The following is an 11724-nucleotide window of genomic DNA, read 5'->3' as shown; positions in this document are numbered from 1 at the left end:
TAAACCGCTAAACTGTCACACTACCTCGAATAATTTTATTGTAGACCGAAGACACGACTGAAATGATTAACTTCCTGCCCACAAGACTCCCAAAACAAACAACACATTAATTTTGCATTTGAACATAAACAAGCGGTCATTCATTCTTTAGTTTCTAAATAATTTAATCATTATAATTTAGAAAACCTTGTGTGCATAGATACAGAGTATGTATACTTTTGAGGGAAAAACATGCCAAAGTTCAAGATCAATGTATTGCAAACACACAAAATTCAAGGTAATTTAGTGAGTCCAAGGGTATTAATTAAGATGGCTTCTGCATGACGACATAATCAGGGGATGCTTTAGATCTCTCAGATTTCCTTTCATCCCAGCTGATCCTCATACTGCTTACGGAAACAGTCTCCCACAGGAAAGAATTCCCAGCAACGTTCCTGGTACATTTTCCACACATAGGATTCCTGGCAAAGTCAACAGAGCGGTAATATATCTTTAACGCATTAACAAAGCCAATGGCCCGATGGGGAAACATTTTCTACATTCCACCTAGCAGCTCCCTCGTTAATCTACACCTTAAAAAAAAAAAAAAAAAATACCACACTGAAAGAATATACACAGTGTATCTTGGGGATGAGTCCCAGGACTCAACTCAATTTGGAAATAGCACCCAAATGTCCAAAATGTTTCCAGCTGATAAAAAAAAATGGAATATTTTCTTCCTTTTATCAATTCTGCTGCATCACATTCAAGACGCATGCTGTGCCACAAAGATAAATCTAAATCATTCCAAATAAGAGTGGATTTATTATTTTTATATTACACTGTGCAGCAATAGGTGTGAAACACAGGAGAGAAAGAGGAAAAGATGCAGCGTTTTAAGCACAGTGAAACTCTGTATTCGAAGCAGCTGATATATAGTTCTCCTCTTTGCTCTACAGTGAAAACATAAGAAGACAAGTGAATTAAAATACTTGCCCATTTTAAATCTGAAGTCCCCCCCCCCCCCCCCCTTTTAAATTTATAGCTTTAATATTGCAATGGTTCATGTGTAAAAAGGAAAACTCTAATCAGGAGGAGTATGCCTGGTATGTATATTATCATAAAATGTGCATGCCAGGACTGATACGGCTTTTGAAGGACAACATGAATGCAGATTCTGTATTAGCTGAAAAGGTTACTCTACAGCTTTGTCATTACCATAGCAAAAGCTGGAATTAATAGGTCACTGAGACATGGAGGAACCATTGTCGAAGGATATATTTAGGAATGTGAGATTTGGCAATTACAGTAGAATTATTTAAGAGCTGTAAAAGTGCACACCTTGTTCTTACTTTAACTGGATCATGCAATAAAACAGAAGAGATAACTGTTATACCTGCCCCGTGTGTTCAGTCTCATCCTTGTTAATAAGGTACATCAGAAAAAATCTGTAGGGACACAGAAGAGGGATTCATGTAGCACCTAACCTCCCACACATACTGGGATTTGATGTGGAGAGATAAACACTCGGGTAGAAAGTTGTAACAGTGCATTAAGAACCTGTGCACAAGGCCTAGGATTGTGGTGATTATGTAAACAGTTGTTAGTTATTTCAAGAGGAAATACATTTAGAGATAAAAGCTGTGTTTTGACTGACATGACAATTAGGCTAAAAATGTATTTTAACGCTTAAAATCTTTGATCACTGACGATAAGCAAGGAATAGTGTAAACTACTGATCACTCATTTGATTAAATTATTAATTCTGATGTTTCAAGTCAGCTAAGCTGAAATGTCACATGAGGCACCACCACACATACATAGACATGAGCAAGGAAGAGTCCATCAGTCAGCGGATGCAAATGCATCTGGTGGGATCCATACTAACTAGGCTCAACAAGCTCTTGCCAGTGGCAGTTATTGATGTGGCAACAGTGCACAATGTAACACCACCTTCCAAATAACCGGTTTTAACCATCCACACAGCAGAAAAGGTGTTCATTAACTCATTAATCCCCACAGGTGGTTTGGGTTATACAAACAAAACCACTATAAAAATGATCTTAAAGTATTATATAATCCTTTAGTTGGAACGCCACTTTTAAAGATGACTGACCTGGGTCATTCTTTTCTGCTTTCAGAGCCTCAAACCCTGAAACAAATATTCTGTATTATACTGTTCCTGTGTTTTTATTTGAGCCTCATTTTAGTTTGTGCCGTTTTTGTGTGTATTTTCAAATCAACATCATGTACATGGATTGTTGTACTATATTTTCTACTGTGTTATACTGTTTATAATTGAAAAAAAGCTTATTGACAATGCATAGTATGGATGATGCAAGATATGTTAGTGTCTTTATTTGCATGGTGGTGGAGCACCTTGACATTTTGAGCTAACAGACCAAAATGTCTGCAGTTTTTGGTCCTATACAGCTGTTATGAAGATTGTGAGGTGGGCAGCTTTTTAACTGACTGTCATTACGATGCACATATTAGTAAAAGAAAACATAAATATGGAACAAAACAATGGTGTGAATCAGAATTATAAATACTAGTCTGGAGGTGGCATCTGGAGGAAATATAAGACTCCCTTTAATATTTTACACCTAGAACAGGCTTAGACTAAATCAGGAAACCGCACACTGTCTCAAAGTCTGGCAGTAACGTTTTACAGGGATATACTGTTAAACAGCCAAGCCGACGAATGATTAACCACCAAGAACAGCGACGAAGGTGTAATTGTGGATTTTAATGTTCTTTTTTTTGTTTCTCATAAAGGTTTAGTGATGGTGGAGCATGCAGAATATTTATGCTTGACTATATCTGTGAAAGGTAGTATAGCAAATGCCAGATTTTTTTTAATAACAGCATATCAAGTGGTGAGTTTTAGTATTTGCAAAGTGATTAGGTTGAGATGACGGCAACCCAAGGCATGAAAGCAGTGAGCACGAATCAACTCACAGGTAGTTGGCCAGGTTGTGCTCCTGTAGAGTGTGAGTCTCAAAGCCATGAGGGACTGTATCAAAGTATTCACTTCCTATTCCACATATAAAACACTTGGTCTGCAGAGGGAGAAATATAAGACATGTAATGATTCATGAAACAGGCTTTGACAAACATTATGTTTGCCAGAGTATATTCGAAAAAAACAGAACATAAAATCCGAAGCTCAAGACCAGGGGCCCTTTGTTTTATTGCTCTGTGACTCAAACGTGGTATTTAGTCCGCTAGCACAACAATATGACACCTTTTCAGTTGTTTCTTTGTACAAAGACATTCAAAGGACGCCCACATAAGGCAAAAGACTGTAAATAACAGCAGCTTAATACGTCCAGGATTACTCGCTGGAACAGACACAGAGGGACATATTTACTGAGGAGGTGCATCATTTTGCTATACAGCCACTTTACCTTTGCCCGTGTTTTGGCTCTGGTGCAATGACAGAACAGAAGCAAACCTGAAATGTGTGGGTTTTGGGTTAATGTGGTATGTATTTTAGGACACTCCTATTTAGAGATACAAATTATGGATGGATGGATGAAGCGGCTGAACCTGATTTATTAGTGCCGACTGCAGCACAGCAAGCAGCAGCTGAAGTTTAACTTCCTGGAAAAGCAGGTGTTAAAACTGTGTCACCGTTTAATATTTTTGAAACACACAGTGGGAGAGAGACTATATAGAGACTAAATGAAAAAACATACCAATAACCGATGTCAGAAAAATAATGACATGGCTAAAACCATATATTTAATATAATACTACTCACTGCCCTTGCTTGCTTCTGTTCTCTTTGGCCTTCAGCAATCTCTAAGAAATGTAGCTTGAATTCTTTCTGAATCTGTTTTGCAGTCGACCACACGACAGCTCTCAACTAGTCTTTTCCCGTGTGAAAGTCGAATGGCATACGCCGACTCTTGTGTGTTTGTGTTCACCGAGGGCAAGTGACCGTGACAACTATGCACACAGTGACATCACATCCGTACCCTTTATAATTAGAGGGCAGCTCACCACTGTTTTTCAGGTCATCTGTTCTGCCTTGTTTCCTCAGTGGTTTAGCCTCTGACTACCTGCCTGCTTCTGATGCACCTTTCCTACTACATACCTGTTGCAGACTGTCAGCCTGTCTGACCACACACAGTTTTAACCTTACTTGTCCTGCCTGCAGAGTTTGATTTAGTAGGGCTCTATTCACACCTGCTGTAGCCTTTAGGCACATACCATTGAGGGAAATATACACCGTAGCCACCTGATCAATAAACTCCACAGGCTCCAACAAAACAAGTGTTGCATGTAACTCTGATTCACCAACTCTGAGCAATACAATTTGTGGAATTGTAACTAAGAGGAAATCCATCTTCGTTTGCATTTTGCTGCTGCTAGCCTTTGCTTATTGAGCACCAAATAAACATTTTCTAACTGTATCAGTATGCAAACATTTATAAAACAAGACTTAAAGTCTGAAAGTGGAGAGAAAATGACAACCTAAAGAGTTGACAAAAAAGAAAGCAAGGTTTGTGTTTTATCAAAAATAAATATTGTGCGTATGCCAATTACCCTTTAAAATGATTTTAAATACCAGGGATTTGTTTTTCTTAGATTGAACTTTCTGCAATTGTTACCCACTAATTATCCAGGAAGAAGAGGTAATGGTATCACCTCATTAAGGCCAATGGTAAAATTGTTTCCTGTGACATGAGCTCCGAATCCACATAATCTGCTTAATGTCATGCACACACAGTCTTCTCTTCACACACACTTAAATTACAGCTCACCTCAAATGTACTTAGCTACTGACCTCAAACAAACCTGCTGCTAAACCAGCACAGTTACATTAGTCTAAAGATGCAATGGTTGTGTTTTTGTGGTTTGACCCATAAGAGGATCAGACAGTCACAGGATATTTATCCTTCAATGGTCTTTGTATCTTAATCTGACACAGCACAACAACTTTGGTGCCACACACAATTCACTCAAATTGTTTGGATGGTATATCTAAGTACTGTGTCTGTATTCAAATGTATGTGCATACACGAGAGGGTGTCCCGTGTGTGTGTCTGTGTGTGTGTGAGACGAAGTGTCAAATCTCACCTCCATATCCTCTTTCACCTGTTCCTGCTGGTCACGAAGCTCCCCAAAGGCATCAATTATCAAGCCTGGAAAAAGGGAAACAATCGTCTGTGTATCTTTTTGAACACAGGTATGGACGTGCATGGCTGTAATAGTGAGGTTGGAGGACTCAGTGAGCTGAACAGAGACTTTGTTCTTCATGCAATTTCACATAAACAATTCATCAAATGTATTCCAGTCAAATGTGGTGACTAAAAATGTATTTGTGTGTCTTGGTTAAAAACATGCAGCGTACATTTTGTGCATTTGCTTGAGCTGAGCTGTGCTTGTCAAACAAATCCAGCGTGTGTGACTCACCCTGGATGATGGCCAAGAGGATGATGATGACGAAGAAGAAAAACGTGATGTCAAAGACGATGCGCTCCACCTCAAACTCATCTCCAGCAGGGTCCTCAATCTCATCACCAATGCCCCCACCCGCACGCACCCCCACATACATGTGGAACATGTAGCACTGAAAGAAAATACATTTGATTTTATGGTATGTATGTGTTACATCTGAGGACGGGGAGAAAATAAAGGGAGAAATGTATTTAAGTATCTAAGAAAGACTAGAGTATTGTTTCTCCAAACCCTATGGTTAAAGGTTTATAAATGGATATTCAAGCTGCAAAAACAAAATGAGAATTTGTTTAATGCATTTTTACACATGCCACCATGTTGATTGCTTTTGGGGGGTATTTAAAAGTTTCAAACCAGGCAGAATGTTTATACAATTTCACAGAATAGTGGAAGGAATTTTAATCAATATTCTTCGCCTCAGTATTTCCCCACAAGGAGTCTATGTAAGCATTTGAGGCAAGAGGAATTAACCAGTTGTCTAGCAGGGGACTGCAATGTGCTTTTTTGTGCCAAGGATGATATTTTCCTCAAGGATCTAGAACAAAATAAAAACTGACTGCTAAACTTTCAAAGACATTCAAACTTTGAAAATGGTACTTCTTTCTTAAAAGTTCAAAAGGAGACTAAACAATTGAGAATGGGATCTTTTCTGCTTATCTTGGTATTCAGATTGAATCGTGCCGCATTCCACTTGTCCAAAACAATTGTTGTTGTGGTGTCATAATGACAGGAAAGGGATTGAAAATTACTGTTGCTAAAGTGCTACTAAAAGTCAAGCGTAAACAATGACACAGTCCTCAGTGTCACTGAGGATTTAATGTAACATCCCCTGCCTCGTATAATAGTAGGGTTTTTATTCAAATGCTATCGCTGCGCATCCGCCTGCTTATGTGAGTGACAGTAAAGTCCGCATTAGAATAGGGCAGGTGGTGGGGTGTTAATGTTGTGAATGGCCAAACAAAGAGCTATGCTGTAGCTTGAGGGGCTGTTTTCTATCCATGTGTCCATCATTTTATGAAAAAGCAGTGCAAGGGCTAAGACAAGAGCCTCTTCTCACTTCAACAATGGGGATCACTGTCAGAATCCTCCTCTTCCTCTCTCAATCTGAGCAGGTAGAAAATGAGGTGTGTGGCTGTGTTTGTGTTAGAAAGATAAACATAGAGAGATAAAGAGGATAGATAGAGGTAGAAAGATATATGTGGTGAGAGAGCCTGTGTGTGAACGTGTGTCTCGATATGCACTTTAACTCACAGTGAGCATGTCATTGCACTTCATGTCTTGGGTGTCCTTGTCGTCACTTTTGTTGTAAAACTTTCTGAAGAAGTTGAAGGCCACAACAGTGTAGAGATACACCACAACTGCCAACAGGCCAACAGTCAGGACCAACTGACAGAAACACACACACACACACATAATTACAAAAGGATAGAGAGAGGCAGATGGGCTTTAATACACTTCTTCATCTTAGGAAAGCCCTAATATAACCCTACAGCGTGAAAGCAAACATCACACGCATGCGAACTGCACCTATGAACACACATTGAGACAGATGGAGAGAGAATTAAAAGACAGACTGCCGCACACCCACAAACCTGTTTCCCATTGTGTGTGACAGAGGAAAGGATGGTACGAAGTGTCTTAAAGCCCATGGCGATGTCCAAAAGGTGGGCAGCAAAGAAGAAGTTGTTATAATGACCCAGAACCGACATGGTCATGTACCAAGCCAAGTACAAGAAGGACTGCGAGCACACACACAAGAACATACACACATGAAAACAGGCAATATAGATTACCAGGGGAGATAGAGAGACAAATGTGTATTTTAGATAAGGCAGAATCACAGGATATTGCCACCATCACTTCTGCAGCATTTGCAATTGTATCAGACAAAATCTAAGCACAGTAGAATGAGATATTAAACAAATTAGAAATAAGTCATAAAACATCAGACGTGTTTTACACACACTGCTTGTTCATATTACGTTATCTGTTAACACAAATTGCAGGATGTAACACCTTTGTGGGAACAAGAGGAGACACACAAACAAACCAGACAAAGGCCATAAAATATTAGACACAACCAAACTTACATTGTCAGTGAACACAACTCCTAATTTCCAGACCTGGTACTTCATGTCAATGGAGTTAAATCTGAAAATAAACAGCGTTATCACAGACACATGATTGTAATAACTGGGAGAATAAGGTCAAAATGTCCGTGGCTAAAATCAGACCCTTGTTGCTACACTGTCTTTTCTAAAAGAGCCTGTCTGTTACGTGGCTTCAGCTCAGAATGTCCTGTTCTTCCTCAAGTACAGCAAAATGTTCTAGGACCTTCTTTTGTCTGCCCACCCCTGTTACATAACACACACACATACACTCACCCTCACAAACACGTACACAATTTTAGTGAAATGGCGATTAATAATGGCATTGACTATTAAAAATCAATCGTCTGAAATGTTATTTCAAGGTGTTACCAACAAGAGCTGGAGATAACAGTAAATAAGCCCATGGTGCTGATGTTCAACAGGGGGCTCATTTAGGAGTCACATTCACCTCTACAGTAAAATGCATTAAAGAAAGAGCTGAATTGATTTCTTTATTTCAACATTTTTTTTATATCAATACCAGGTTGCCTGTGTGTAAACATACTTGCAGCTATCCTCCAGAGAAGGATGCCACATACCTAGCTGTCACTGTAAGCTGTTTTATGTACCACCAAATTACTCGATTGCATTCTATATTACCTGTCGCCAGCATTATTTATTATTTATAATACAAACACAACTGCTGATTATTTGAAGATTTTGCTCTTTGATGCCTTGTTCCCTGATGTATGAAAAACGCAAACAGACAAAAAAAAAAAAGCAATTTAAAATGCTGTGCTATTTAATAATCCACTATACCTTTGTCTGAAACTGCATACAATACAAAATAAATGACAAACTAGATAGCTGCACTTTCACCTTTTAAGAATGCAGAATTGCAACAACTTGGACATTTTTTTCAGGGCTTCAACTACTCACAGAGCACCCCAGGCAGTGTCTCTCTTGAGCCACTTCCTTTCTTTTCTCTCAGAGCTGAAGTCTAAAGCAGCTTGGTCCAGACCTAGGAGTTCACTGATCTTCTCACGGCCATAAAACTCGCCATACTTATCCATCACCTGTCAGGGCAAGAAGGCAGGGTTTACACAGTGACTAAAACAATTGTTTCTTCGGTGTCGTTTCATCTGAGAATGACAAGGGATAACACGAGGGAGCCGGCTGAATCCTTCTGCACAGTCTGTGCCATAATGAGATGTCAGCTTAGTTGTGCTGACAAGACGCTGCTCATAATAGGTACTGAGCAAAAAAGTATTTTCTGATACCTGTGTTGCCAACACATGATTTCTAGGCAGCATAGTGTTTGAGTAAATGCTTTATAAATACTTAAATACAGATGATTATACAGCATATCAATCATTAGTATTGATTTAGGCTCATATTTTATTCTGTACCTTTCTACTAAAATATGCATGTACAGTAAACACTGGCTAGTTTATTATTTATTATTTTTTAAATAATCTTGTGATACTGTTGCTCTAAGAAATTTTGTGTCACTTGCTTTATTAATCTAAAACAACCAACCAAAGTCTACTTTTATTGCAGAGCCCATTTTGTTATTACAAACATAAGCACTTCAGTGTGCGGTAAGCAATAACCACATCCTCTAAACTCAAGAGTGGATTACCAGAAGCACTTGAAGGCATTATACCATCTATTTTACTGCAGGCTCTTAAAGTGATGCAATACAGAGTATTAAATGCAATGTGGCAGTGCTAAACTTACTTTATATAGACCAAGTGGTTACCCCTGCAGCAAAAAAGCTGAGGTCTATGCGGAAGTGCCTTAAACTGCAGTGCCACTAATGGCTGCTAGATGCTGGCTACAGAAAATCTGTAGCTCCATCCAGATGCATTCCAAAAATTCCAATTTGTCTCAATTACAGTGAAATTCAAAGTCATATAAATAAATACATAGAAATAAATACAATTATTTCATAAGTCTTTATGGACTGATTAGCCATTTCTTTTAATGTGGATGTAGAATGCAGGAATGTGCTTCTCTGAGGACATTTACAACGACTGGTCCTTGTGATTTAATGCAACTGCGAATAAGTAAAATCAGGTACAGCACTCTAGTTTAAGTTGAGAGGCCCACAGTTCTCTCACTACAGTATGGTACCTACATTTTTAAATTCAATTTTGTTGAAAATTGTCCAAGAAAAAACAAAAAAGGAGTTTCTTGAAACAAACAACGATTTCATCTCCCTTCATATCACGAGAGAGACAATCTGAATGAGGAAGCCAGAAGTGTGGGTCTCTGGAGACAATAAAATCATTTTGTTACCTGATAGGGGAATAATTACACCTGCCATTAAATGCTTCATTAAACTTTAGTTTGCTTCTTAATGTAGTGTCACTGAGTGAAATATGCACACAATTACATCCATGCATAAGCACATTTAGAATAAGATGTATAATATGTTTGCTGTGAACAGCTGCAGTCCTCAGAGGATCTTACCTTTCTTTTCACAAATTTATCCCAGTAATTACTTGGAAATGATCTGAAAAAATACAGAAATAGTATGAAAAACATTAATAAGAAAAACATTTTTTATCAAAAATGTAATGATGGCTAAAACATCACTGTGAGTGAAACACTTATGTAAAACATGTTTTCATTGGATTGGATGTTACTATGACATCAGCCCAGCAGATCGTGTAACTATGAACATACGGCGTGTTAATGACCAGTCGGTCCCATTGCCCTTTGATGTCCTCCTCGGGAGGCTGCTCTGTCACGTACAGCCCATCAAACTCCAGCCTTCGTGCCACTTCCTTTTCACGTTTGAAGATCATCAATGGTACCTGCCAACCAAAATCACTGAAGTGATGACTGGTATTTTTGAACAAACACATCAACCTTAAAGTCTTCGTTTTAAAATTAATTCCTGGTACCAATATGACGGGAAGAAAGTAATTTGAAGAAGTGAAATGCGTTCATTATTAATTTGAAAAAGTACATACTCAAGCCAGTATACCTTGAGGCAATAATAACCAATTATACAACAGAAGGAGATGATTGTGTGTGCTACAGCAAGGAAGCGCAGAGATGGCTCCATGTATCCACTACTCTCCTCTAGCACAAAATAAACTCTGCCCTTGTCGTCTTGTGCAGCAGAGTCCACGGCTTTGCTGTAAACAGATGTGATCACTCCTTCCTCTTCTTGTGATGCAGGCAAGGTAGCTACCTGGAAAGACAGTAAAAGACCAAAAGAAAGACTGACTTTTTTTTTTAACAAAATATTAGAAAAATTGGTGAATACAATGCAATACAATTCCACAACATTCAACTCAAAGTAGCCTGTTTGTGATTTTTCTATCAGTCACTGTCTTAAGTCGTACTTAAGACTACCTGTTATGCAGAAAATTGGCAGAAAACTAGAGTCTTATTATCGTATAATTATAAATAATATTATTGGATTATTTTTACTGATGCATTGTCAGCATTTTACTGTGGGGAATGAGCATGTGTTTTACATGTTATATTTCCTTACGAAATGTAGTGGAATTGAACTATAAAGCCACATAAAATAGGAATTTTCACGTATTCAACCACATTACGTCAGTAAATGTACTTAATTACTTTCCAATTTTGATACCACTGCAAATCTGATGTACTTCAGAATCTCTCTCACAAGCACACTCTCACCTTATAGAAGAGCAGGATGAAGTTGATAGCAAAGGCCACAAAGAGAGCCAGCAAGCGCATATTATAAAAATTTCTTGCAAAGTAGTTCTGGGGGAAAAAAAATAAGGAAAAACATTCAGGTGTCTTTTGCCTTTATATGTTTGTGCCTCTGCAAGCAAGTTGAAGTGGATGTAAGTGTGCATCCTTATCTGGTATGTGTATGCATAAGTGTGTGTGAGTTCATGTGTGCATAAGTGCATGGGGGAGTGTATTCGTATATTACCAGTAGACTCTTGTTGCAAGTGCTTATCGTCTCCCAGAGGGCAGAATGTTGGCTCTCTGGTTCCTCTGACTTATTAGAGCATCTCTTGGCTCTCCATCCTGCATCTGCTTTCTCCTTCCCAGTTTTCTTCTCAGATTCCTTCCTTCTGTAAACAGTCCAAACCCAAACACAAGGATGGTCAAAGAGTTTTATTTTGAAGAGGGGATATCAGAGATGATTAAATCAGACTAATCTCAAGTTGTTGTTTTTTTGTTTTTA

At 38.5% G+C, this 11724-nt stretch overlaps 1 protein-coding gene across 1 annotated transcript in view; it reads right to left on the bottom strand.

Moving 5' to 3' along the window:
• Positions 1 to 365: 365 nt before the first annotated feature.
• Positions 366 to 11724, bottom strand: part of ryr2b (ryanodine receptor 2b (cardiac)) — a 57545-nt gene continuing 46186 nt past the window's right edge. The window contains exons 91-104 of the mRNA XM_041050384.1: positions 11467 to 11611; positions 11205 to 11291; positions 10534 to 10743; positions 10230 to 10360; positions 10014 to 10056; positions 8478 to 8614; positions 7539 to 7599; positions 7041 to 7187; positions 6700 to 6834; positions 5404 to 5560; positions 5068 to 5132; positions 2941 to 3041; positions 1376 to 1427; positions 366 to 461 (exon numbers count right to left, since the gene is read on the bottom strand). Coding sequence (XP_040906318.1) covers positions 366 to 461; positions 1376 to 1427; positions 2941 to 3041; positions 5068 to 5132; positions 5404 to 5560; positions 6700 to 6834; positions 7041 to 7187; positions 7539 to 7599; positions 8478 to 8614; positions 10014 to 10056; positions 10230 to 10360; positions 10534 to 10743; positions 11205 to 11291; positions 11467 to 11611 — 1567 coding nt within the window. The remainder of the gene's footprint in view (positions 462 to 1375; positions 1428 to 2940; positions 3042 to 5067; positions 5133 to 5403; positions 5561 to 6699; positions 6835 to 7040; positions 7188 to 7538; positions 7600 to 8477; positions 8615 to 10013; positions 10057 to 10229; positions 10361 to 10533; positions 10744 to 11204; positions 11292 to 11466; positions 11612 to 11724) is intronic.

Source organism: Toxotes jaculatrix, chromosome 11, assembly GCF_017976425.1.
Source record: "Toxotes jaculatrix isolate fToxJac2 chromosome 11, fToxJac2.pri, whole genome shotgun sequence".
Classification (NCBI taxonomy): domain Eukaryota; kingdom Metazoa; phylum Chordata; class Actinopteri; family Toxotidae; genus Toxotes; species Toxotes jaculatrix.
Note: the sequence above shows the minus strand (reverse complement) of the source record. Positions and strands in the feature narration are given on the sequence as shown.